This window comes from Pan paniscus, chromosome 19 (genome assembly GCF_029289425.2).
Source record: "Pan paniscus chromosome 19, NHGRI_mPanPan1-v2.0_pri, whole genome shotgun sequence".
In the NCBI taxonomy this organism is placed as follows: domain Eukaryota; kingdom Metazoa; phylum Chordata; class Mammalia; order Primates; family Hominidae; genus Pan; species Pan paniscus.
In genome coordinates, this window is record NC_073268.2 from 91923510 (window position 1) to 91949618 (window position 26109).

General features: G+C 55.7%; 2 protein-coding genes across 9 annotated transcripts; both read right to left on the bottom strand.

Annotated features, from left to right (window-relative positions):
* Positions 1-438: 438 nt before the first annotated feature.
* Positions 439-17706, bottom strand: TRIM65 (tripartite motif containing 65). 8 transcript variants are annotated; one of them, XM_034942912.3, is made up of 7 exons: positions 17213-17706; positions 13432-13527; positions 12943-13215; positions 12687-12861; positions 12489-12554; positions 11848-12023; positions 439-1324 (listed from the first exon to the last, which is right to left on the bottom strand). In XM_034942912.3, exons 1-7 carry the CDS (start codon positions 17624-17626, stop codon positions 1262-1264), a joined length of 1263 nt encoding a protein of 420 aa, XP_034798803.3. In that variant the 5' UTR covers positions 17627-17706; the 3' UTR covers positions 439-1261. The 8 variants fall into 8 exon arrangements, with proteins under 8 accessions (XP_034798803.3, XP_034798802.3, XP_034798797.3 ...); XM_034942911.3 differs by lacking the exon at positions 439-1324 and adding an exon at positions 9637-10888; XM_034942906.3 differs by lacking the exon at positions 439-1324 and having other exon boundaries at positions 9637-12023; positions 17213-17700.
* Positions 17707-19334: 1628 nt separating this feature from the next.
* MRPL38 (mitochondrial ribosomal protein L38) lies at positions 19335-25887 on the bottom strand. The gene is made up of 9 exons (XM_003813265.5): positions 25547-25887; positions 25272-25451; positions 22715-22849; positions 22405-22613; positions 21894-21966; positions 21675-21720; positions 20208-20366; positions 19850-19986; positions 19335-19677 (listed from the first exon to the last, which is right to left on the bottom strand). Exons 1-9 carry the CDS (start codon positions 25611-25613, stop codon positions 19541-19543), a joined length of 1143 nt encoding a protein of 380 aa, XP_003813313.1. The 5' UTR covers positions 25614-25887; the 3' UTR covers positions 19335-19540.
* Between the last annotated feature and the right edge of the window lie 222 nt (positions 25888-26109).

Sequence of the window (26109 nt, forward strand, 5' to 3'; positions counted from 1 at the left end):
GCCTCCCAAAGTGCTGGGATTACAGGCGTGAGCCACAGCGCCCAGCTCCTTTAGCGACTCTTTACCCCAAGTAGGGAACTTGGACTTTTCTAGACCTGAAATGGGAAGTTGACGTCATTCCCTAAGTCCCTTGTCTGAGGAATGTAGTTCTGGCCCCTGGACACTGGGGACACCTGTGGTGGGGTTGGGGGTTCCCCAACTGGAAGTATTTAAAGCTCATCTAATTATGCACTTAAAGTGGTGCGTTTTATTGTATGAGTTATATCTCAATAATGTTAAGTTAAAACACTACACCAGAATGACAACAAAATAAGTAAAGTAGCACTGATTATAACCCAAAGTGTAAAATAAACATCTATGGGTCCATGCCGATATAAATAAATAATAAATTAACAAGCTGGGGAGAACAGACATATTTCGCATTGAAAATTCCAAATAATGTTTTTTTATTTTTATTTTTTTAGATGGAGTTTCGCTCTTGTCGCCCAGGCTGGAGTGCAGTGGTGCAATCTCAGCTCACTGCAACCTCTGTCTCCTGGGTTCAAGCGATTCTCCCTCCTCGGACTCTTGAGTAGCTGGGATTACAGGCGCCCACCACCACATTTGGCTAATTTTTGTATTTTTAGTAGAGACGGGGTTTCACCATGTTGGCCAAGCTGGTCTCGAACTGCTGACTTCAGGTGATCCACCTGCCTCGGCCTCCCAAAGAGCTGGGATTACAGACATGAGCCACCGCACCCAGAGATATCTGTAATTTTGGTTAGTGACAAAGTCACAGGTAACTGCTCATACCACTCTGGTGTATTCTCTCCATTTGGAATAAAAAGAAATGCTGTGTTTCAGTAAGGTGCTGCGGCGTGGCTTCCTTCTGCAGGATCTGAGGGAGACTCTGTCCTGGGCGTCTGTCCCAGCTTCTGGTACTGGCTGGCAATTCTTGGTGTTCCTTGGCTTGTAGCTGTAAGATGCGCTCTAATATCAGTCTCTGTTGTCATTTGCCTTTTCTCTGTGTCTGTGTTCAAATGTCCTTTTTTTTTTTTTTTTTTTTTAGGGAGTCTTGCTCTGTTGCCCACTCAAACTGCTGGGCTCAAGTAATCTGCCTGCCTCAGCCTCCCAAAGTGCTAGGATTACAGGCGTGAGCCACTGTGCCCGGTGCCCATTTCCTCTTATCAGGACACCAGTCGTTGGATTAGGGCACGCTCTACTCCAGTACGCCCTCATCTTAACTCAGTCACATCTGAAAATACTCTATTTCCAAATAAGGTCACAGCCACAGGTCCTGGGGGTTAGGATCCGAATACGTCTTTTTCAGGGAACAGGATTCAACCTATAACAGTGCATAAGTAAGGAAATGTTGGAGAGAGGCCCAGGCCCAAATGTGCTAGAGGTCATGCATGTCCCCCGGTGTTCCTGGCCCTCTCTGTGTTCCAGGACCCTGGCCCTTCCCTAAACCTCAGCACACACTGCTGCGGCCATCCCAAACCCTTGTCCACCTCTCCCACTGGGTCTGCATTCCTGCCTCTGTTTCCCCAGCTCTCTAGGCTTGGGGGGGTGGGAAAATACCCTCAGGTCCCCTGAGACCAGGCTAGAAATGTTCAGAAGGCACTTCATGAGTTCAGAGCTAAAGAGGAGAAAACACAAGCAAAAGAGCACAAATGTGCCGGGTGCGGTGGCTCACGCCTGGAATCCCAGGACTTTGGGAGGCTGAGGTGGGCGGATCACTTGAGGTCACGAGTTCCAGACCAGCCTGGTTAACATGGCGAAACCCCATCTCTACTAAAAATACAAAAAAATTAGCCGGGCGTGGTGGTGCACACACTTGTATTCCCAGCTACTCGGGAGTCTGAGGCAGGAGAATCGCTTGAACCAAGGAGGCAGAGGTTGTGCCACTGTACTCTCCAGCCTCGGTGACACAGCGAGACTCCATCTCAAAAAAAAAAAAAAAAAGAAAGAAAAGAAAAGAAAAAAGAAAGAAGGAGGGACCCAGCCTCTTGGGGAGGGAGCTGGCTCTCCAGGCACTCAGGAACCCCTGTCTTAGTGTGTCTGGGCTGCTATCCCAGAACACCAGAGACTGGGTGGCTTATACACAACAGACACTCCTCACAGTTCTGGAGGCTGGAAGTCTGCGATCACGGTGACAGCACAGTCAGGGTTCCAGTGAGAGCTGCTTCCTGGGTTGTAGATGGCTGCCTTCCCACTGTGTCCTCACATGGCCAAGAGACAGCCAGAGAGCCTTTGGGGCCCCTTGGACAAGGGCACTCATGCCATGAATGAGGCTCCGCCCGCCTGAAGACCCCACCTCCTAGGACCATCACCTTAGGGGTCAGGATCTCAACACATCAATTCTGAGGGTACACACACATTCAGACTGTTGCAACTCCAAGTGCCAAAAGAGCGGTGCAATCTGCTCCTGGGGGCTCCATGGGAAAGGCTGGGGAACTGTGGAAGTGGCATTTGAGCTGGGCTTTCACAGACTGCCAGGACTCAGGCGGGCAGAGACTGGGGTGGGAAAAGACCTTCCGGGCAGAGGGAGTAGCAGAGGGAGCCGGCCTGGGTGTGTCTGATTTGGCAGGAAGGTGGGTAATGAGTTCCATACGTTGGTTTCCACCAAGAGCACTAGAGCACTTGATCAGGACTATCACTTGTTTGCCAAGCCCCAGAAGCGGTTGGGAGGCCCAGGCATCAGTGCCACCCTGCTCCGTGGCTTTGGTGCCCAGGCTGCCTGGGTTTGGTGAGGCCACAAACCTGCCTGGTTCTGGAAGGAGGGGGTGCCTTTCCGGTTGGGTCCCAGCCAACCCTCTGCTCCCCACCCACAGCCTGCTGTCCTCCCTGCTTGAAAAGATCTGCTCCCCAGGAGGAAAGCACAGAGATGCGGTTTGTCAGAGTGGTGGCATCTTGCTACTTCTTTTCTTTTTTTTTAAAATGGAGTCTCGCTCTGTCGCCCAGGCTGGAGTTCAGTGGCGCAATCTCATCTCACTGCAACTTCCACCTTCTGGGTTCAAGCGATTCTCCTGCTTCAGCCTCCCCAGTAGCTGGGATTACAGGCATGCATCACCACGCTCGGCTAAATTTTGTATTTTTTAGTGGCGATGGGGTTTCACCATGTTGGCCAGGCTGGTCTCAAACCCCTGACCTCAGGTGATCTGCCTGCCTCGGCCTCCCAAAGTGCTGGGATTACAGACGTGAGCCACCGCGCCCAGCCTGGCATCTTGCTATTTCATTTCCATTTCCAGAGTTTTGAAGTTGTTTGCCTAGTGTATTAGTTCCCTTCAAAATGAATTGTCTAAGAGTCAAGGGCAAGGGTAACTGGCACCATGTGAGCTCAGCATGTTCACACCTGCCCTCATTCTGTCTGTCCAAGGACCCTATCCTAAAGGATGGCAACTGGAATTCCGATAGGTACCATGTCTTGCCAGAGGTCACATAACTTGTCCTGCAGAGGAAGCAGAATTTAAGCTCAAGAGGTTGCAGCTTGAATAATTATAAATCTCACATATGACTGTCTGGCTGTAGTAGTAGTGCTTGAGAAAAAAAGGAAAAAAATCAAACAAAAACAAGTGGCTGGGTGTGGTGGTTCACGCCTATAATCCTGGGACTTTGGGAGCCAAGGCACGAGGACTTGAGCTCAGGAGTTTGAGACCAGCCTGGGCAACACATTAAGACCCTGTCTCTGGAAAAAAAAAAAAAAAAAAAAAGCAAAAAGCAATCCGGTGATGAGAGTAATTGAAAAGCTATTTCTAGCTTTACTTCTGTCTCTGAAAATTATTGAAAGGGGATCCAAACACCATGTCCCTAACAGCACTTCCTTTTCTTTATGCTTTTTTTTTTTTTTAGACAGAGTCTCACTCTTTCCCCCAGCTGGAGTGCAGTGGCTTACTCTCGGCTCACTGCAACTGCCGCCTCCTGGGTTCAAGCCATCCTCGTGCCTCAGCCTCCAGAGCAGCTGGGACTATAGGCGTGCACTACCACGACCAGCTAATTTTTGTATTTTTAGTAGAGAGGGGGCTTCACCATGTTGGCCAGGCTGGTCTTGAACTCCTGACCACAGGTGAGCCACCCACTCTGGCCTCCCAAATTGCTGGGACTACAGGCATGAGCCACCGCGCCTAGCCTTCTTTATGCTTTTGATGTACTTTTTTGTTTTATTTTGTTTTTTGGTTAAAAAGCTTTTTTGTTTTTCTGTTTGTTTCATTGTCTTTTTTTCTCACTGTCTCTGAACAAGTTTTTTTTTTTTTTTTTGAGACGGAGTCTCGCTCTGTCGCCCAGGCTGGAGTGCAGTGGCGCCATCTCGGCTCACTGCAAGCTCCACCTCCCGGGTTCATCCCATTCTCCCGCCTCAGCCTCCTGAGTAGCTGGGACTACAGGCGCCTGCCACCACGCCTGGCTAATTTTTTGTATTTTTAGTGGAGAGGGGGTTTCACTGTGTTAGCCAGCATGGTCTTGATCTCCTGACCTTGTGATCCACCTGCCTCGGCCTCCCAAAGTGCTGGGATTACAGGCGTGAGCCACCGCGCCTGGCTTTTTATGTATTTTTAAACATTTGGTTTGTATGAATGTCAAATGAATATATTTATATTATTTAAAAAGTAAACAGGCCAGGTGCGGTGGCTCATCTGTGACGAGGAGTTTGAGACCAGCCTGGCCAACATGGCAAAACCCTCTGTCTACTAAAAATACAAAAATTAGCCAGGCATGGTAGTGCATGCCTGTAGTCCCAGCTACTCAGGAGGCTGAGGCAGGAGAATTGCTTGAACCCAGGAGGCAGAAGTTGCAGTGAGCCGAGATTGGGCCACTGCACTCCAGCCTGAGTGACAGTGAGACTCCATCTCAATAAATAAATAAATAAATAGATAGATAGTAAACAATTTAGGTCAGGTGCGGTGGCTCGCGCCTGTAATCCCAGCACTTTGGGAGGCCGAGGCGGGCGGGTCACCTGAGGTGGGGAGTTCAGGACCAGCCTAACCAATATGGAGAAACCCCATCTGTACTAAAAATACAAAAAATTAGCCGGGCGTGGTGGCACATGCCTGTAATCCCAGCTACTCCGGAAGCTGAAGCAGGAGAATCGCTTGAACCCAGGAGGCAGAAGTTGCAGTGAGCCGAGATCATGCCATTGCACTCCAGCCTGGGCAACAAGAGCAAAACTCCGTCTCAAAGAAAAAAAAGTAAACAATTTAACAAGGCTTATAACAAAAACTAGTAATATTGTGTCCCACTGACTCCCCACGGGCAACCAATCTCAAGTCTTGTAATGATTTCTTTTAGTGTCTGCCTCCACATCTCTAAGCTGTTTAAGGTTCCTTCTTGCTCTCCTTTTTTGTTTTTCTTTTTTGAGACAGGGTCTCACTCTGTTGCCCAGGCTGGAGTTCAGTGGCACAATCACAGCTTACTGCAGCCTCAACCTCCCGGGCTCAGGTGATCCTCCTGCCTTAGCCTCCTAGGAAGCTGGGACCACAGGCGCACGCCACCCTGCCAGGCTAATTTTTGTATTTTTTGTAGATATGGGTTTTCACCATATACGTGGTTTTCAGGACCACGCTGGTCCTGAACTCCTGGGCTCATGTAATCCGCCCATCACAGCCTCCCAAAGTGTTGGGATTACAGGTGTGAGCCACCTCGCCCCCCTTGAGTTCCTTTTTTTTTTTTTGGGACAGAGTCTTGCTCTGTCACCCAGGCGGGAGTGCAGTGGTGCAATCTTGGCTCACTGCAACCTCTGCCTCCTGGGTTAAAGCGATTCTTCTGCTTCAGCCTCAGCTGGGACTATAGGTGCCCACCACACCCAGCTAATTTTTGTATTTTTAGTAGAGACGGAGTTTCACCATATTGGCCAGGTTGGTCTCGAACTCCTGACCTCGTGATCCACCTGCCTCGGCCTCCCAAAGTGCTGGGATTACAGGCGTGAGCCACTGTGTCCAGCCCCAAGTTCCTTTTTTTAACTCAAGACATTGCTAAGCCTTGTGTAACTTTTTAATTTTTAAATATTTATTTAGTTAGTTAAAGAAAGGGTCTTGCTCTGTCACCCAGGCTGGTGAGATCACAGCTCACTACAGCCTAAACATCCCGGGCTCCAGCAATCCTCCCAGTTCAGCCTCCCAAGTAGCTGGGACCACAGGTGTGCACCACCATGGCCAACTAATTTTTGTATTTTTGGTAGAGAGGTGTGTTACCACATTTCCTAGGGAGGTTTGCAGCCTCCCGAAGTGCTGCGATTGCAGGCGGGAGCCACCGCGCCCAGCCAGCTTGTTTGTGCTCGTGTTTCTGGAGACTGCAGATGCTTGATTACTTCTCCTTTGTGTTGAATTCCCCGTTTCCTGGATCCCAGACCTCCCTTTTCCCTTCACTGATTTACTTCTTCATTTTTGAAAAGTCTGCCCTCTGGGTGCTTCCTGAGGATGGAGGCTGACGTGTCTGCAAGTGTCTCTGTTCGGGCTTCATCCCTGACTGACAGTTTGGCTGGGCATGGAATTCTAGGATGGAAATCCAGTCCCCCAGGATCTCAAGGGCTGGCTCCATTGTCTTCTACCTTCCAGCTTGATGCTACTCAAAGCCTCAGTTCCAGGCAGCATCCTGCTCCTATCCTGCCTGGAAAGGCACATCCCCTTGTTCTCTTTACCCTTCACCTCTGATATGGTTTGGCTGTGTCCCCACCCAAATCTTATCTTGAATCCCAGCTCCCATGATCCCCACGTGTCGTGGGAGGGACTTGGTGGGAGGTAATTGAATCATGGGGGCTGGTTTTTCCCATGCTGTTCTCATGGTAATGAATAAGTCTCATGAGATCTGATGGTTTCATAAAGGGCAGTTCGCCTGCACACGCTTTCCTTGCCTGCCTGCCACCATATGAGACATGCCTTTGCTCCTCCTTCGCTTTCTACCATGATTGTGAGGCCTCCCCAGGCATGTGAAACTGTGAGTCCATTAAACCTCTTTCCTGGCTAGGCGCGGTGGCTCACACCTGTAATCCCAGCACTTTGGGAGGCCGAGGCAGGCGGATCACGAGGTCAGGAGATCGAGACCATCCTGGCTAACGTGGTGAAACCCCGTCTCTACTAAAAATACAAAAAACTAGCCGGGCGTGGTGGCGGGCACCTGTAGTCCCAGCTACTCAGGAGGCTGAGGCAGGAGAACGGTGTGAACCCAGGAGGTGGAGCTTGCAGTGAGCCGAGATTGCGCCACTGCACTCTAGCCTGGGTGACAGAGCGAGACTCCGTTTCAAAAAAAAAAAAAAAAAACCAAAAACCTCTTTCCTTTATAAATTGCCCAGTCTCAGGTATGTCTTTATTAGCGCACAAAAACAGACTAATACACCTCTCTGGCCTCCAATCCAACTCCCTCCAATCCAGCTGGCCTGTGAGGTCCCTGTCTTTCACAACCTCTCCTGCCCTTGTTCTGTCTCTGGGTGACCATCCACCTGATTGTGCACAACTGAAGCCCAGAATCTGTAAGGGGGTCTGGTGGGTAGGCCAGACATGCTGGAAACACCCACAAGCTAATCAAACACGTCCCCTTTCCAAATGTCACATCCCAACTCTGTGCTGCCTTTTCCCTCGATACCAGCGTGCGTTTTCCTGGAGAGACGGTGGAGAGTTCTATCAGAATTAGTTCGGCTGGCTGGGCATGGATCACTTGAAGCTAGGAGTTCAGGACCAGCCTGGGCAACACAGTGAGAACCCCATTCTTGACAAAAAATTTAAAAATTAGCTGGGCGAGGTGGTATGCGACTGTAGTTCCAGCTACTCAGGAGGCTGAGGCAGGAGGAGGAAGGATCACTTGAGCCCGGGAGGCAGAGGTTGCATCCCGCCCTTGCACTCCAGCCAGGGTGACAGAGTGAGGCCCCATCTCTTAAAAAAAAAAAAAAAAAAAAAAAAGAAGAGAAAAAGAAAAAAGAAAAAAAAAGCTATGGCTCACACCTGCAATCCCAGGCGTGGATCCCTTTGGGAGGCTGAGGCAGGCAGATGACATGAGGTCAGGAGTTTGAGACCAGCCTGGCCAAACTGGTGAAACCATGACTCTACTAAAAATACAAAAATTAGCTGGGTGTGGTGGTGGGCGCCTATAATCCAAGCTACTTGGGAGGCTGAGGCAGGAGAATCACTTGAATGTGGAAGGCAGGGGTCGCACTGAGCTGAGATTGCTCCACTGCACTCCAGCCTGGGCAACAGAGTGCAACCCTGTCTCAAAAACAAAACAAATTAGCTGGGCATGGTGGCGGGTGCCTGTAGTCCTAGCTACTCTGGAGGCTGAGACAGGAGAATGGCGTGAACCCAGGAGGCAGAGGTTGCAGTGAGCCAAGACTGTACCACCGCACTCTAGCCTGGGTGACAGAGTGAGACTCCGTCTCAAAAAAAAAAAAAAAGAAAAAAAGATAAAGGGTGGGAGTCTCTGAGCCTATGTTGACTTGGGAGGCTGTCCATTAGGAAGAAAAGAGGGGGGCCGGACATGGCGACTCACGCCTGTAATCCCAGCACTTTGGGAGGCCCAGGCAGGTGGATCACGAGGTCAAGAGTTTGAGACCAATCTGACCAACATGGTGAAACCCCACCTCTACTAAAAATACAAAAATTACGCCGGGCGCGGTGGCTCACGCCTGTAATCCCAGCACTTTGAGAGGCCAAGGCGGGTGGATCACAAGGTCAGGAGATCGAGATCATCCTGGCTAACACGGTGAAACCCTGTCTCTACTAAAAAATACAAAAAATTAGCTGGGCGTGGTGGCAGGTGCCTGTAGTCCCAGCTACTTGGGAGGCTGAGGCAGGAGAATGGCGTGAACCCGGGAGGCAGAGCTTGCAGTGAGCCGAGATTGTGCCACTGCACTCCAGCCTGGGCAACAGAGCGAGACTCTGTCTCAAAAAATAAATAAATAAATAAATAAATAAATATTAGTCGGGCGTGGTGGTGTGCGCTTATAATCCCAGCTACTCAGGAGGCTGAGGCAGGAAGATCGCTTGAACCCGGGAGGCGGAGCTTGCAGTGAGCTGAGATCACGCTATTGTACTCCAGCCTGGGCGACAGAGCAAGACTCTGTCTCAAAAAAAAAAAAAAAAGAAAGAAAAAGGGGTTATTATTAATAATATAGAACACGCTTGCAGAATATAGAAAGAACCACCACCCAATAGGAAGATGAATTTCACATAATAAATGACCCCAAACACCTCCCACCTCAGAAGCAGAAAGGGGCCAACTCTTCCTCTCTCTGCCCCTTTCAGAGCGCGGCTCAGCCCGTTGGGTGCTTGTGCTGCAGCCTTGGATTAGGAGGGACTATGAGGTGGGGACAGCAATGACAGCCATCTGGCCAGGCCAATACATCCTGCCTGGCTGGGCTTTCAGCTCCCACCATTGCCCCTAGCTGGTCAGCAAGGTCCTGCCCGCCTCCTGGCTGTGGGGCTGCACATGTCAGATTCCCTTCCCATGTCTGGGGAGCTCCCACCTGAGGATCTTGCTGGAAAGTCCTTGCCTGGGCTGTGCCAATCCAAGGCCCTGCCCTGCTCTTGGAACAAACAGCCACAGGCTAGGAGCAGGGCCGCAAGATGGAGGCTGCAATGATGGCAGTGATCGGGGTGGGGTCGTCGTGGGAGGTGTTTTTTTTTTACAAATATAAAAACATTATATATATTGGGGGTATGTATATTACACGTATTATCCTTTTAAAAAGTTTTATTGTGAAATATTTATCCATGAGTACATATAACATAGATGTCCAGTTTTTCAAGTTACAAAAAGCAGACAGCCCTCCCTTTTTTTTTTTTTTTTTTTGAGACGGAGTCTCGCTCTGTCACCCAGGCTGTAGTGCAGTGGTGCAATCTCAGCTCACTGCAACCTCACCTCCTGGGTTCAAGCGATTCTTCTGCCTCAGCCTCCCCAGTAGCTGGGTTTACAGGCGCATGCCACCATGCCCGGCTAATTTTTGTATTTTTAGTAGAGACGGGGTTTTGCCTTGTTGGCCAGGCTGGTCTCAAACTCCTGACCTTGTGATCCGCCTGCCTCGGCCTCCCAAAGTGCTGGGATTACAAGCGTGAGCCACCGCGCCTGGCCAAAAGCAGACACCCTTGGAACCACCTCCCAGAACAAGAAGTGGAACATTTCAAGTAAAAAAAATTACACCTGCCCTATGACCCAGCAACCCCACTTCCGGAAATACAAGCAAAATCATGCCCAGGGGTCTTCGTGGCAGCTTGCTCTGCAATGGCAAACACCACACCAAACCAGGAGGAGCTAGTCTGTGCCGACACCTGCACACACGGCTGCCCCAAAGTCCCACACCCAGGGGTGGGATGCTGGAGATGAAGGTCCTGCCAGTGTCACGTGCTGCTTAGTGACAGGGTTGAGGGGCCTTAGTCGGCTTGACTCAAGGTGGCCTCACTGTGGCCTTTTGTATAAAAAAATCTTCAAGTGCTCATTGTTCCCTGAGTGACTCACTTGAGGTAACAGCCTACATACATGACCATAAATGTGGCCAAGCATCCCGCTCGGAAATATTCATCATAAGCCAGGCGTGGTGGCGCACACCTGTAATCCCAGCTACTCAGGAGGCTGAGGGAGGAGAATCCCATGAGCCCATGACCGCACCCCTGCACACCAGCCTGGGTGACAGATGGAGATCCTGTCTCAAAAAAAACACATCGATGTTTGTATAGCTAAAAAGAAAGAAATTTAAATGTCCAATAATGGATAAATAAACTTGATAGTCATTAGAATGACTACAGCAATCAGTGAAAATTTTCAATCATGTGAAAAATGCTTATGTTAAGTCAGGAAACTTCAGAAAACACTGTAATCTGAGCTACTCTGGAGGCTGAGGTGGGAGGATCCTTTGAGCTCAGGAGCTTGAGGCTGCAGTGAGCCATGATTGTGCCACTGTACTCCAGCCTGAGTGACAGAGCAAGACCATCTCCTAAAAACACAAAAATGTTTAAATGCAGAAAACAAAATTGTTTGTAGAATACAATTATAAGGATGCACAAAATAAAAAGACTACAAGACAGGACGGATGTCTATCCAAATGTTACAAAAAATTAAAGAGAGCTGCAGGTGGGGAGGAGGGAGGAATCTGTCTCCCCCTGGGACTACTCTGGCTCACCGCCCCTCCCTGAGTGCTCCTTTGGCCCTTATCATCTCCAGAGGCAAGTTCAGGTAGATCTGAATTTTGTCACACACGCTGTCCTGTAAGCCCAGAAGTCCCCTGGGCACTGCTCTCGCCTCCCAGGCCCAGACAGTACCTAGAACTGGCTTCTCTCTGGGGCAAGGGCATCCCATTTATCCCCCTCCTAGACTGTGTCCCCTTCAAAAAGGCTGCAACAGTGAACTCTGCGTTTATGCTCACCTCCCCCAACCTCCAATCTCTTTCTGAGTTAACAGAGAGGCCAACAGCTGGTCCTCCAGTCCCCAAGCTGAAGCTGGGCAGCTCTTGGGCACATAGGCATGGTGGCAGCTATGCCAGGGCTCCATCCCATGCCTTCTTCAGCTGAGCACCTCTTCCTGGGGCCCCGGAGGGAACACAGCCCCTGGCTGATGGCACAGGGTCAGGGTCCTACCCTCGAGGAGCCAGAAGACGGGGGTGAGGGGCTGGTTGAAGAGGGCATGGAAGGTGTACAGGGGCTGGGTCTGGGGCTCCAGGCTGTAGAAGGTGAGGCAGCCTGAGGCCAGGTCCAAATCCATGCCCAGGAGCCGCCCTGACACCCCTGGGAGGCGCTGGGCTTCCCCGTTGTGCCAGGCCTGGAGGCTGTCCTCCTGGACACAGAGCCCCCAGGAGCAGGGTCCCCGGCCAATGTTGTCTGTGTGGGGCCCCAGCCTGCACCGTGGCAGTTGCGGGTAGGAGACGCCCAGTGTCACCGAGTGGTCTGACGCGCGCACCTCCCAGTAGTGGTGCCCGGCCTGGAAGCTCTGGGCACATTGCACCTGCCAGAGCTGAAAGCTGCCGGGTCCGCCTGGGCCCTGGCACTGACGGCAGTGCTTCACCTGCTGGTCCTGGCGCGACAGATAGAAGTGACGGTTGGCGCTGACTGGATCAAAGGTCAGATTGCGATAATCTGTTGGGGAAAGGAGGACAGCAGTGGGCTGGGGGAAGACAGCACAACCAGATGTCCATTTATCCGCCGCTAAACCTCCGCCAGGCACGCTGAGCACCGGCCGTCACCATAGCACTTAATCCTCGCCACGACCTCGCAGGCGGAATCCTCTATCAGCCCCGTTCACAGCTGAGAAAACTGGGGCTCTGAGAGCCATTAACTCAGTGTTAAGTGGAAGAATTACGGGTCTGTGCCCCAGACTCTGTCCTTCAACGCACACTGGCTGCGTCTGCTTCAGGGTGGATGTGCACGAGGTGTGCAGGGGGTGGGACCAGGCTCAGATGTCCTGGCAGGACAGTCAAAACAAGTGCCCCCCTCACTCACACGTGCATACGAACATGCACACACACACGTGCTCACAGCACACACAGGCACTTCCTTGCACACGCACACACAGGGGCACACATACACGAACGGCCTCCTTACTCTGCCAGAGTTTCCTCCTCAGTGGACAAACTGTGCTTGGGACCGGTGCCAGGGGACCTGGGGCCTCTAGGGGGCAAAGCAGTGTTAAGGGAATGGTTGGAGAGGTCACGATGTGTGGGCCCTGACCCGCCTCCACCCCCCCAGCGGGAGGGGCGGCTGGACCCAGGACAGCAGGGGGAGGCCTGGGGTCAGTCTTACCCACGGGGGCTAAGTCCACAGGCTTGGCTGGTGCCCCAGGGTGGCTCCCCTCTTCCAAGAGGAGGCCACACAGCCGGCTTAGCAACTGCTTCAGGTCACCCAGCTGTTGGTCTTCATCCCACTGCAGAGGGGTCAGTGGCCCAAGAGGCCCTGGGGGCTGGAGGAGCTGCGATTCCTGAGCCCCAGGGAGAACAAGTAAGCCTGGGCCTGAGGGGCAGGGAAGCAAGTCCGCCACCTATGCCCTGAGCCCTCGCACCTGCAGGAAGGTCTGCTCATCCACCTGCTCCAGGATCTCCCGGATCCTGCAGCCATGGCGAGCCACAGCCTCCAAGTGGCCCCGCAGCCGCTGCTCCTCGTCTCGAGCCTGTGCCAGCGCCTGCGTCTTGGCCACCTCGATGCTCCTCAGTGCTGCCGTGTGCTGTATTTCCAGGGCCTGTAGCAGGCTGCTGAACTTGCCGGAGACCCAGGAGGCCAAGATGCAGGCCGAGTTCTGGGCGGGAACAGGAGGGGCTTCAGGGTGGCCAGGGCCCTGTGCCATACCAAGGGAGGCTAGGGCCAGGGCTGCCTGCTGGGCTGAGGGTCAGGGATGTGGGGAGGCAGGGTCCCGGGAACCTCCCCAGGACCCCTGTGCCCAGCTCCCTGCTCAGCCCCACTCCCTGCTGCCTAGTGTTCCAGGGACCAGCTGGTGGCCGCCCCCAGGATGCAGTGTGAGGCCATGGTGGGCGGACAGGCACAGGCCTCGTACCTGGATCTGGCTGCTTTGCTTGCGCAGCTCTAGTAGCTGGCCTTCGGCCTGAGTGGCCTGCTGCTGGGTAACCTCCAGGCTGGCTCTCAGCTGGGCCTGTGGTGCGGGCCCAAGGGACAACCAACAAGAGAAGGCCAGGATTGGCTGTGATGTCCTTTCTCAGACAACCAACCATGCCTGCAGACACCAGGCAGCCCCTCCCCACGCCACCCCAGGCCAGCCTCCAGAGCACCGGCCTCAGTCTAACCCAGGGAGAGTTGGGGCCGTGCCCCGGGGGGTCCAGACAAAGTCCTTCCTAATCTGCAGCAGGGTGGTGCCTGAGCAGAGCGGAAGCCTTGGGCTCAGGACCCAACTTCCATTCCCATTTCTACCTCTTGCATGCTGAGCAAGCTGAGGCCAAGCACCTGTCCTCTCTGGGCCTAACCCCCCACCCATCAATACAGGAAAGCGATAATGCTGGCTCAGGAGGCCTCGCAGGGAGGACCCCAAACACTAAAGCCGTTGGTCCCTGTCTCACTGCAGAGGGGTCAGTGGCCCAGGAGGCCCTGGGGCTTGAGAAGCTGACTGCAGGGACCACCCAAAGCACCAAAGCTGTCTGACAAGTGGGCAGTTACTTGCTGGATAAACTAGCTTCTTCTGGGGATCCGGCCAGTCCCTGGCCCTAGTTTTGAGACTGAGAGGGGAGGGAGGGACCCCTATTCGGTTGCGCTCCCTGAGTCCCTTGGGAATCAAAACACCGTGCTCTCATGAGAGCAGGACAAACCACGCAGGTCCCAGGGGCTCCATTCCCAGCACCTGGTCAAAAGCTTCACCACCTTGTTTCTGCTCCTCCCGCAATGCACTGAGATGGGGGCCGTTACTATCCCCACATCACAGAGGAGGAAACGGGCTCAGAGAAGTTGATAATTTGGTCAAAGTCCTCAGATCTTCCTAAGCCCAGAGCTCCTCCGGGCCCCCAGCCTCCAGCATTTCACACAGGAACACAGGAGGCCGGAGGGCAGGCTCTCCCAGGGCACCCAACCCTCCCCCAGGGACAGGCACCCCCATGTCCCTTTCCCTCTCTCTTGCAAAATCCTGGCTCCCCTGGTGCTACTGGCTGCCCCTGTCGCTCCCTTCCTCCACATGGCCCTCATCTACCGGCCTCCAACTCAAACTTCCGTGCCTAGCTCAGTCTTCTGCACCCGCCCGTGAGCAGCACATCTCGTCTCATCCTCCTCGGCGGCTTCAGCAGCTACAAGGAATGTCCCGCAACACTCTGGAGCCCTTTTCCTTCACCTCATCTCAGCCGCTCCTGTGAACTCACCCTGGCCCTGTCACCAGCTCTAAAATCTCCATTCTAGGCATCCATTCTTCCTTCTCTGACCACTGCCTTCATGCCCTCTCCTGTTCCAGCCACCTCTGTCTCAGTCCTCCCACCTCACCGACCCCCAGCCGTGCACTCTCCCATCCCTCCCTGCCCATCAGGCCTCCTGGCCACCCCTTCCCTTCCTGTCCCATCCAGCGTCCCTGTGCCATCCTCCATCCACGCCTTAGCCCCAGGCCTCCTCTGTCCCCGAATGATTCCACGTCCTGTCTTTGCTGCTGAAACGGGTTTTGTCAAGGGCACGGACCACCTCCACAGTACCGATGCTGAAGGTCATTTCTGTCCTCGTACTGAGCCTCTGATCAGCATGGGCACCCTGCCCGTTCTCTTCCTGGCACCCCTGTCTCCAGGTGCCACACAGGGCTGCCGTTCCCCCGACCTTCCCCATCTCCCTGGGAGCTCCAGCTTGGAACCTTCTCTTCCTCCTAGCGCTAATGACTCCCAGCTCTCGACTTCCAGCTCCCCGCTCCTGAGCTTTGGAGCTCACAGCAAGCTCCGCCTCCCGGGTTCACGCCATTCTCCAGCCTCAGCCACCAGAGGAGCTGGAACTACAGGCGCCCGCCACCAGGCCCGGCTAATTTTTTGTATTTTTAGTAGAGACAGGGTTTCACCATGTTAGCCAGGATGGTCTCAATCTCCTGACCTCGTGATCCGCCGGCCTCCGCCTCCCAAAGTGCTGGGATTACAGGCGTGAGCCACTGCACCCGGTGGTGGCCAGGCTGCGGGGGGTCCGGGCCCCTCCTGCTCCTGGCGGCAGCACCCACTTGAGGAGGTGACCCTCACTCATGGTGCACAAGCTGCAAACACAACAGCCCTTGGTCTGGCAGAAGAGCTCCAGCAGCTGCCCGGGGCGGGGTCAGCGCGCGGCAGGGCCGGGGCCAGGGTCCCAGGTGCCACAGGCCCGTCCCCTGGTTTGTCCCACTGGCCACTGTGACCTCTATATGTCCAAGGCCAAACTCTGCCCTCCACCTACGCCTCTCAGGACATAGCACCCCAGCCACCCGCGTGCTCAAGACAGAAACCCAGGTGTCTCCCTTGCCGCCCTCTCTGCTGTCCCCCGTGTCCCCTCTGGCCTGCTTTCGCCTCCACAAGGTACCACTTCCCCTCAGCGTTTCTCATCTCCTCCTCCATCTTGGTCTCCCTTCCCTGATCCCCAGCTGGTTCTTTGCCTCCCTGCACTCCTGCCCTGGGCTCCTACCCGATTCGGGTCTTACATCCTGCCCCCTTCAGCCCCCAGCCAGGTGATCAGTCTCCATGAAGCCCAAATCTGATCATGTGCCAACCTGCTTCCAAGCCTATAATGGCCCCCTTGACCCTAGAGTAAGAGCCAGACTCCCCCAGGACCCTGCCCGATCCTGCCCCTGCTGACCTCCAGGGCCTGGCCCACAGATCTCAGTGGCACAAATCTGCCACTAGGGACCCCGCGTGCCCAGTTCTTTCCCATCCCAGAGACGGGACCAGGCTGATTCCTCTGCCTAGAATGCTCTTCCCCAGGTCTTTCTCCTGGCTTGCGCTTCCTCAGTCCTCACATGCCAGCCTGAAGGCGGCCTCCCCTTCCTGCTCCTGGCCCGTTTAGCAGGGTCACCCCAACCCCTCTATCACGTGCCATGTGCTTTCCTCACTGCATTTTGTAATAATACATTCACGCCTTACTGGAACACTGACTTCTTAAGTGGATTCTAAGTCTCTTAAGGGCAGGGAGCTCGTCTGATCCATTTACCAACAGCCCCCATAGCCCCCTCGCCCCCCACAACCCCGCACAGCGAATGAAAGGAGGCTCTCGGAGCGCAGGAGACACACGACGGTTCTCTAGCGCTTGGGCACGGAGCAGGGAGCTGCTGCCTCACGCCCAGGCTTTGTTCATCCAGAAGGCACCGAGCAGCTTCTGAGACCCACCCTGTGTCACTGGCCGGGCTGCATATCCCAGTCTGATGCACAGACCCACGATTTTTTGTTTGTTTATTTTCTGAGACGGAGTCTCGCTCTGTCGCCCAGACTGGAGTGCAGTGGCACGATCTCGGCTCACTGCAAGCTCCGCCTCCCGGGTTCACGCCATTCTCCTGCCTCAGCCTCCCCAGTAGATGGGACTACAGGCGCCCGCCACCACGCCCGGCTAATTTTTTGTATTTTTAGTAGAGACAGGGTTTCACCGTGTTAGCCAGGATGGTCTCGATCCCCTGACCTCGTGATCCGCCCGCCTCGGCCTCCCAAAGTGCTGGGATTACAGGCGTGAGCCACTGCGCCTGGCAGACCCAAAACTTTTATAATCAGCTCCCAGGTTGGGCGAAGCCCCTTACAGATGAGGCTCCCCGCCCCCGCCGGGTGCCGGAGAGAGCAGGGCGCGGCCCGCAGGAGTCACCCGGCGGTGGCCAGGCTGCGGCGGGTCCGGCCCCCTCCCGCTCCCGGCGGATGCGTCACCTCGCGCTGGAGGCGCTCGGCATCCAGCAGCGCCCGCTCGTGGAGGCGACACTCGCGCACGGTGCACACGCTGCACACACAGCGGCCCTCGGTCCGGCAGAAGAGCTCCAGCGGCCGCCCGTGGCGGGGGCAGCGCGCGGCAGGGTCGGGGCCGGGGTCGGGATCGGGGCCGGGATCCCGGGCGGGCCCGGCGCGCACCACCTCCAGCACGCCGCTGAGGGCCACGTTGCGGCGCAGCTCGGCGCCGTCGGGAAAGGGCTCCCGGCACTCGGGGCACGCCTTTCCGCAGCGGTCCCACCAGTCCCGGATGCAGGCCCCGCAGAAGTTGTGGCCGCAGGGCAGCGTCACTGGGTCCTGGTAGAGCCCCAGGCAGATGGCGCAGGTCAGCTTCTCCTCCAGTAGCTGCGCGGCCATGGCCCAGCGGCGGCGGGAGCCAGGCGGGCCCCGGGCGTCTTAAAGGGACCGCGGGCCTCGCGCGCTGAGGGCGCCTGGGCGTGGCTAACGCGGGGCGGGGCGAGATGCGGGCGGGGCGGGGCGAGATCCGCGCCCGGGAAGGCGGAGGGGGGCGGCAGGCCCTTCTCTGACACCCTCGACGAGCGACCGCCGCAGGGGCCTAGGCCACCCCTGCCCACCTCGGCCTGGCCCGCTCGAAGGTTCCGCGTTCCCGCCTTGCGCCCCTCCCTCCGTCTAGGGTCCACGCCACCCCGGCTGAGAGCTGAGTTCGGCTCTCTAGGGTCCCAGCCTGGCCGGTCCATCCCACCCCCCTGGGCCTTCAGCCCAGGTCCTGGAGACCAGAGGCTCGAAAACCCCGCCAGGACTCCGGGCTTCTGACCACGGGCCGCGCGGAACCTCTTCTGGACTCATCTGTCAATCGCCTAACAGCATAGACCCCCACCCCCAACAATCCCCCGGGGCTTGGCGATGAAACGGGCGGGCGGGCTCCCTGCAGACCCGAGCACTGCTGCACTTTTTCCTGGAGCTGGGTTTCGGACACTTGCCAGACTGGGGTGTCTCCCTTCTCTGGGCTACACGTAATTTTGGTTCTTTTAAAGTAAACAGCGAGATGGAAATGTCTGGTCACCAAGAGACAGGGACCAGTTAACTGGTATTTTTCAAATGGCCCTTGAATGAATACACAAACCAGCTTTCATCTGCAATCAGCATCCCCTCTTCCTGCTGCCCTCTGCTGGGGAGAGTTCCTTGCCTGGGGTCCAAGCTGATCTGCAGCCTCAGTATTTAGAGGCACTCCAGCATTTCCCCTGAAGCTGAGCAGGCAAGGCGGGTCTGGGGCCTAGCGCCCACCTCCCCGGCAGCGTGTATCAGGCCAGGGGGAACCCCAGGAGAGTACGGCCTTTCTAACCAAGCTGGGCTGATGTTGAGGCGGCACGAGCTCTCACTGCTGCAGCAAGCACTGCGTCCTCTGTGCGGCCATAGGCGAAGTTTCTTTCTGGACAAAGTGCACGGATCTACCCTCCACCTACTAGTTAGCCAGACTTCTGCTTTTGGTAAGGGAGAAACAAAACACCTAACCGTCCAGCCGCAAGACTCCATGGGTTTTCTGACCCTGAGCAGGTCTCTTGAGACACGCTATTGCCTACCTAATGTGGCTTCTCCTCCCAAGCATGGGGTGGGGGCTGGAGCCTGTGCAGAGGGTCAGTGCTCCGGCAGGCACTCTCTCTCCAGGGGCCGGTGGGACCCCCCTGGGGCACAGAGCCAGTGCTCAATAAATGCTCCTTCCTGAGCCCAGCTGCTCTGCTCCACTTTTTCGGGGAGCTGGGTTTCAGGAACCTGCTGGATTGGGATGTCTCCCTTCCCTGGGCCACACCTGTTTTTGGCCCACTGCCTGCTTTTGCTTCGGATCCCAGGGCCCCTGACACCCTCACAAGACGGAGGTGAGGACGCACTTAGTGGGGTGGGAGGCAGCCCGTTTCCCACCCATGAAGCTCCATCGGGGTCCTCTGGCCCTGGAGCACCGACCCAGGCCAGCTATGGCAGAAATCCCTTTTTTAAAAAAATACAGGTAGGGTCTCATTATATTGCCAGCTGGTCTTGAACTCCTGGGCTCAAGCGATCTTCCCTTCTCAGCCTCCCAGTGTTGGAATTACAGGTGTGAGCCACCAAGCCCGGCAAGAAATCATCTTTATTCACATTCCCCACCCCACCACCTGAGAGTCACTTTCACTCCAAGCCCTGGGCCTGATGGGAGGGGGCCAAAGAGGGGGGCTGCCTAAGGCAGGGCCCAGACCCCACGGTGTGGGCCTCTGGAGCTGTGTCTTCACTCTTGCTGCCGATCAATCCCATGCTCTGAAGTGCGCACACTCTGGCTCCTCAGTAGATGCCATAGGTGGGCTCATGACTGTCCCTGTACCGGTCCAGGTAGCGCAGGGGCTGCCGGTGGGGGAAGCGCTTCTGCTTGGGGTGGTAAGGGGGCGGCCGCACGAACTCAAACACCGGCTCCCGCATGTCTGCAAGAAGAGTGAGGGGCACAGGGGTGGTCTGCTGGCCTGCGCCCCCTCAGGCTGAGGCCTGCCCACCAGGGACCTGCCGCAGCCTTCCCCTAACAAAGCTTCTCCCTGGCAGGGCAGGCGAGGCCTGGGAGCTCAGGCCCACCCAGTGCCCCAGCCCCATGGCCCTTACCTAGAAGCTGGTGGAAGATGTAGGTGACGGAGTCATCCCAGCGGCACTGGAAGAAGGACAAGCCGGCTGGAGTCATGGCTTCTTGGTGTTTCTTGTAGAAATCAAAAGTGCGGAAGGTCCGCTGGGCCAGCTGATAGCTATGAGAAGATAGAGAGCGTATGAGAGTGGGGAGTGGGGCAGCAGAGCCCCTCACCCCGCCACCCCAACAGGTAACCCTGAGAGGCCCCTGGGAGTCTGCTAGCACCCTATCCTGCTCTTCTGCCACTCTCAAGGCCAAGGTCAAGAGAGAACTGAGCAAGAGTGACCGTTCCAGGGGAGGTGGCCTGAGGCCGGGTTATGTGTGGGTGGTGTAGATTACCAGGGTGAGGGGCGTGCGTCCTCGGAGAAGTCAATCAGCTGGTCCTGCTTGAAGAGCAGGAAGGCAAGACGGTGGATGCCGGAGCCTCGGGCAGGGAAGGGGGGGAGGTAGGGACACGTCACCTGTCCTTCAGCCACCCGGTTACCCGGGATGTTGGTTCTGGGAGGAGGAAAGTCCCCATTAATTACCACTCCAGGGAGGCAGCAGGAGTGTCCCCTCAGCTCCATGCACACCCTAGAGGCCGACATGACTCCCTGGGAGGACAGCTCTAAGCGTCTCCTGGGACAGAGGAGGCAGCCAAGCTCTGTGAACACCGGGACATGCTGCAAACATGGGAAGCGGGCTGGAGGAGCTCCGAGTGGGGGACAGGGCTCCAGAGAGCGTCAGCTTGACAGCAAGGCCATGCAGCCGCTTCCAGGCCCCGGGAGCCGGGGGTCTGCCACAGTCACTGAGGTTAGAAAGCCAGGCCACTTTTGGCTGCTTTTCCCTCTGCGTCCTGAAATCTCCAGGACCTCGTCAGGGAGTGTGTGCCCAGCCTGGCACAGGGGCGGCCAACGCCTCAGGCACAACTCCCCAGAGGGTCCTGCCGCACAGGCTGGTAACTACAGTTGAATAAAAATGACAGAAACCAGCCTCCCAGTCACTGTCCCCAGTTAACCAGAAGGCTCAAAGTTGGGGTCACTGGCCTGACCTCTGCCCCCTGGCCTGGTGTTCAGAGCCAGAAGCTACCAAGATAGAAGGCAGCCCAGTCTGGGCCCAGGGAAGGAGCGCCCAGTGGTTCAAGGAGCACCTGGGAGACGCCACAGCTGCCAGACCTCTCCCGCTCCTTCTCCCACGTGACTGTCACAGTCCACCTCACGTTGAATAAGGCATGTGGTGCCATTATCCCAGTTTTACAGGTGAAATGAGTTTAGAGAGATGAAGGGCCCAGGCATGGTGGCTCACGCTTGTAATCCTAGCACTTTGGGAGGCGGAGGCAGGCAGATCGCTTGAGCTCAGGAGACCAGCCTGGGCAACATGGTGAAACCCTGTCTCTATGAAAAAATACAAAAATTAGCTGGGTGTAGTGGTTTGCACCTGTAGTCCCAGCTACTCAGGAGACTGAGGTGGGAGGAGCACCTGAGCCCAGGAGTTAGCGGCTGCAATTAGCCATGATTGCACCACTGTACTCCAGCTTGGGGGACAGAGTGAGACCCTGTCTCAAAAAAAAAAAGAAAAGAAAAGAAAAGAAAAGATGAGGAGGCTTGTGGGGACTGACCGAGGCCTACTGCAAACTTTGTCTCCTGTAGCTGTCTTCAAGTAGACATGGGGATCCCAGGGCCCCTAACACCCTCAGGAGGCAGAGGCAGGAGGTGAATTCAAGGTCCCATGGGTAGTCCATGAAACTCAGGAGCAGCTCAGTCCAGGCTCCCAGGTCCTCTTCCCGCCGGGGCAGCACCCCCCTACCCCCGGTACTCCAGTACTCACAGCAGCCAGTGGAGGTACTCAGCATCTGGCTCCAGCAGGTGCCCATCTGCACAAAAACACACCTGCTGACCACGGCCCAGCCAACCACGGCCCTGCCACCCCCTCCCTTGTTAGGAGCCAGCGCTGGAGATCTCCACCTGGCCCCTCCCCCAGCCCCCCAGGGCCTTGGCTCATGGGAGGTGAGCGGGGCAGGAGGCCTGGTGAGCCCCAGACACCCACCCAAGCTAGTGAGTAGCAACGTCCACAAGGAGCCCTCTTCTGCCTCATAGGTCACCTCTGGCGCTTGGGCAGCCTGGCAGGGTGAGAAGGAAGCTGTCAGCCCCACCAGGAACAGGCCAGCTGTTGCAGGGAGCCTTGGAGAAAGGGGTGCCCACTCTGACCCAAAAGCCCTTGACAACCCCTGGCACAGGCAGGCAGGCAAAGGGATGCGTGGAGAAGCAGCCCTGCAGAGTTGCCTGTCCAGGCAACAACCACAAAAACGAACATCTGCCAAGGCCTGGGCAGGAGGGCACACCACAGACAGCAGGCCGGTCACAGGAATGTGCTAAGACAGAGCCTCTTTTTCCTTCATTTTGTTCTATTTTCTTTGAAATTGTCATGGTGTTGTCTTCCAGGAAATCAAAGAGACAGAGAACAACAAAATTCCAAACCCAGGAGTGTCTGTGACACTGAGATGGGATGTGTCTGTGTTTGCACAGGGCAGGGAGGAGGGGCACAAGTGAGTGGTTACCTCGGTTGGAGTCACCTCATTGCCACAGTACACGGGCATCAGGTCGTCCTCACCCACAGCATAGGCCACGTGCAGGGGGACTCGGGGCACAAAGGTGGCACCATGGAACAGGTCTCGGTAGAGGCCGTAATACTCAGCCAGACGCTGCTTGTGGTAGGGGCCACAGGTCCTCTCCCACTCGGCCCGCACGGCATCCAGCGGGACACTGGCTAGACAGGAATAAGGCCAGTTGGGATACGGGGGTGGGGGCGGGGCAGGGACACACCCTGTACCCCAACTCTGGGATGGCCCCTCCCCTGAGAAGGCTTACCTGTGCGGAGGCGGGCAGCCCGCTCCTCTTCCACATTGGCCCGAAGCTCCCGGATGGCCTGTTTCCGTTCCAGTAGCTGTTGGGTCCGGGAGACTTTGGGTGGAGGCAGCCCAATATCAATCTTCTCTTTGGGATCTGGAGTGGGAAGATGTGTGGGAAAAACAGGGTCATGGCTCACTGCAGCCTTAACCTCCCCAACTCAGTCTCCTGAGTAGCTGGGGCTACAAGTGTACACCATCTCATCTGGCTAATTTTTGTATTTTTTGTAGAGACAGGGTTTTGCCACATTGCCCAGGCTGGTATGAACTCTTGGGCTCAAGTGATCTGCCTGCCTCAGCCTCCCACAGTGTTGGGATTACAGTAGCGTGAGCCACTGCGCCCAGCCATGGTAGCTAATTTAAAAAATCTTTCTGAGAGATGGGATCTCATAATGCTGCTCAGGCTGGTCTCAAAACTCCTGGTCTCAAGTGATCCTCCTGCCTCAGCCTCCTAAGTAGCTGGGATTACAGGCGCAAGCCACTGCACCCAGTGAGGGGGCGGGCACATCTTCTTGGTTAAACTGCCTGTCCCTACCTAGTCCTCTCATTCTGTGCTTCAAGCTCTGCTGCTCAAGCTTTCCCTGTGATTCACAGAATTAAAACATACTGTGCAGTCTACTTCCCAGACCTGAATAGGATGTAACTGGGAAGCAAATCAGATACAACTTGAGGTTGTGTTTTTCTTTGAGACAGAATCTCACTCTCTCGCCCAGGCTGGAGTGCAGTGGCATGATCTCGGCACACTGCAACCTCTGCCTCCCGGGTTCAAGCAATTCTTCTGTCTCAGCCTTCTGAGTAGCTAGGATTACAGGCGCCTGCCACCATGCCCGACTAATTTTTTTTGTATTTTTAGTAGAGACGGGGTTTCACCATGTTGGCTAGGCTGGAGGTTGTGTTTTTCTGATCCCCAAACCAGGTCACAGTTTTGTCTAGGTCATGGGAAACTGAAGTCAATGGTCCTTCCAATTATAGTTGAGATCACCTCCAAGCCTGTTCACAGGTGGCTATGAACACCCAGCTGTCCTGGGTAAAGTGAATGACTGATGCTAGAAGGACTTATAGAAGTGCTTCTCGGCCAGGTGCTATGGCTCACGCCTGTAATCCCAACACTTTGGGAGGCTGAGGCAGGGGGATCACTTGAGGTCAGGAGTTTCAGACCAGATTGGGCAATATGGTGAAACCCCATCTCTACTAAAAATACAAAAATTAGCTGGGCGTGGTGGTGCATGCCTGTAGTGTCAGCTACTTTGGAGGCAGAGGCAGGAAAATCGCTTGAACCCAGGAGGCAGAGGTTGCAGTGAGTCATCGCACCACTGCACTCCAGCCTGGGCAACAGAGCGAGCCTCCGCCTTAAAACAAAACAAAACAAAATAATAATAACGAAAACATACTGAGCCCTCATCAGAGATGGCATTAGGCAAAAATGCCAATGAATTGCCTCTTTTAATCCTCACAGCAATTTTGTAGCAAAGACACAATTATTTTATTTTACAGTTGAAACAAGCTCAAGGACATTATCCCTGAGAGGCTGAGCTAGGATTTAAATCGGGCTATTTAGATTCCACGCTTGTGCCTTTAACCACCACAAAACTGCCTCTATAAATGCTAAAAAAAAGAAAAGAAAAGAAAAGCATATACTCCATAAATTGTAAGTTCCTTAAAGGTTGGGGTCTTTTTTTTTTTTTCTTTTTGAGACGGAGTTTCGCTCTTGTTGCCCAGGCTGGTGTGCAATGGCGCGATCTCGGCTCACCGCAACCTCTGCCTCCTGGGTTCAAGCGATTCTCCTGCCTCAGAGGCCTCCCGAGTAGCTGGGATTACAGGCATGCGACACCACGCCCAGTTAATTTTGTATTTTTAGCAGACACGGGGTTTCTCCATGTTGGTCAGGCTGGTCTCGAACTCCCGACCTCAGGTGATCCGCCCGCCTAGGCCTCCCAAAGTGCTGGGATTACAGGCGTGAGCCACCGCGCCCGGCCAGGTTGGGTTCTTTTTTGAGTCACCCTGCCCAGGTTGGGTTCTTTTTTGAGTCACCCTGCCCAGGCCTTTAATTTCATTCAGCAAAGTATTGCACATGTACATCCTTGCACTGTTCAGGTGCAAGGATCCAATGGAGGGCAAGACAAGCAGGATCCCTGTCAACAGGGCGCTTACAATCTGGGGAGAGGCAGCGCACAGTCAGAATGCAGTGTGGCCAGAGTTACCTACAGAGTATTTGAGGCGCACAGAACGGCATCCCAATCCGGAAAGTCAGGTGGTCAAGATTTTAGGAGCAAATATTTTAGGAGCTGGAACTCTAATAGTAGGGGGAGCGAATTTTCCAAGAATGAGGCGCAGAAGGTGTGAAAAATCCTGGGGTGATTAAGCTGCCGATAGCGCACACAGGTCTGCAGGCAGGCCCTCCCAGCGTCCCCAGCATCCACAAGGGCGACGGCAAGCCTCGCCCAGCGCCCGGGGAAAACGCCGGCGGGTCCCGAGTTCCCCGGGCGGTGGCTGCAGCCCCTGCTCCAGTCGCCCCGCACCTGTCTTCTCCCCGAAATACTCTCGGTAGGTCCGCCACCAGTGCGGGGCCTGCGCCTCCTGCTCTGCCCGGCGCCGGTAGCGGTCGAAGCTCCGGTACTTCTCCAGCCGCTCCAGGTTGCTCAAGTCGATGTCACTGTTGGGCATCGGCCCCAGCGGGGGTGTCCGGCGGCCCAGGACGGCTGCGGGCAGAGAGAAGACGTAAGGCCGGCGCCCCACAGCTCGGGCGACAGCCCCCCCCCCACCCCGCAGAGCTGCCCACCCCCACACCCCTCACCCGAGGTGCTGAAGCCCCGCCATCTCCGACACTCGCACAGCGCGGCTCGCCACCAGGGCGCCGCCATCTTCCCTCCGGCCTGCGTCACTGCGGCCGCCACTAGGACCCGGGCACAGGTGGCCAGCGCGGCGCCTGAGCGCACCACAGCAGGCCCCGCCCCTAGGCCCGCCCCCGGGCCCGCGCGGCGGAGCAGGCCTCAGACGCCTGTCCCGGAGGCCCCTGCACCGTCTGCCTCGGGCGCAGCTGGAGGTGGCCGCGGTCTGCAGACGCCCGGCTCCGGAAGTGCCCGTTGGACGGCGGGGCGGAGCCGAGAGCAGTCATATGCTCGCCCATGGCTGGCCACCAGGGGGCGGCACAGACCGGGGTCGGCCGGCGGGGCCCTCCTCCAGCCCCTGGACGCTGCGTCCTGATTTCCCCAGGGACGCAGGCCTGGTTGGGAGAAGGGGTGCGAGCTCCGATTCCGGACTCTGCTTGGGTTTAAAACCCAGATTGAGGGCTGGGCGCGGTGGCTTACGCCGGGAATCCCAGCACTTTGGGAGGCCAAGGCGGGTGGATCACGAAGT

Excerpts from the sequence above, each read along its gene's own strand:
- MRPL38 (XM_003813265.5), bottom strand. The coding sequence starts at position 25,613 with ATGGCGGCGCCCTGGTGGCGAGCCGCGCTGTGCGAGTGTCGGAGATGG. Across the intron at positions 22,850-25,271 it reads GTATTTCGGGGAGAAGACAG|ATCCCAAAGAGAAGATTGAT; the intron begins GTGCGGGGCGAC and ends TTCCCACTCCAG. Across the intron at positions 20,367-21,674 it reads GAGTACCTCCACTGGCTGCT|AACCAACATCCCGGGTAACC; the intron begins GTGAGTACTGGA and ends TCCTCCTCCCAG.
- TRIM65 (XM_034942906.3), bottom strand. The coding sequence starts at position 17,626 with ATGGCCGCGCAGCTACTGGAGGAGAAGCTGACCTGCGCCATCTGCCTG. Across the intron at positions 13,528-17,212 it reads CCGAGCGCCTCCAGCGCGAG|GCCCAGCTGAGAGCCAGCCT; the intron begins GTGACGCATCCG and ends CCCGCACCACAG. Across the intron at positions 12,862-12,942 it reads ATGAGCAGACCTTCCTGCAG|GAATCGCAGCTCCTCCAGCC; the intron begins GTGCGAGGGCTC and ends CCTGGGGCTCAG.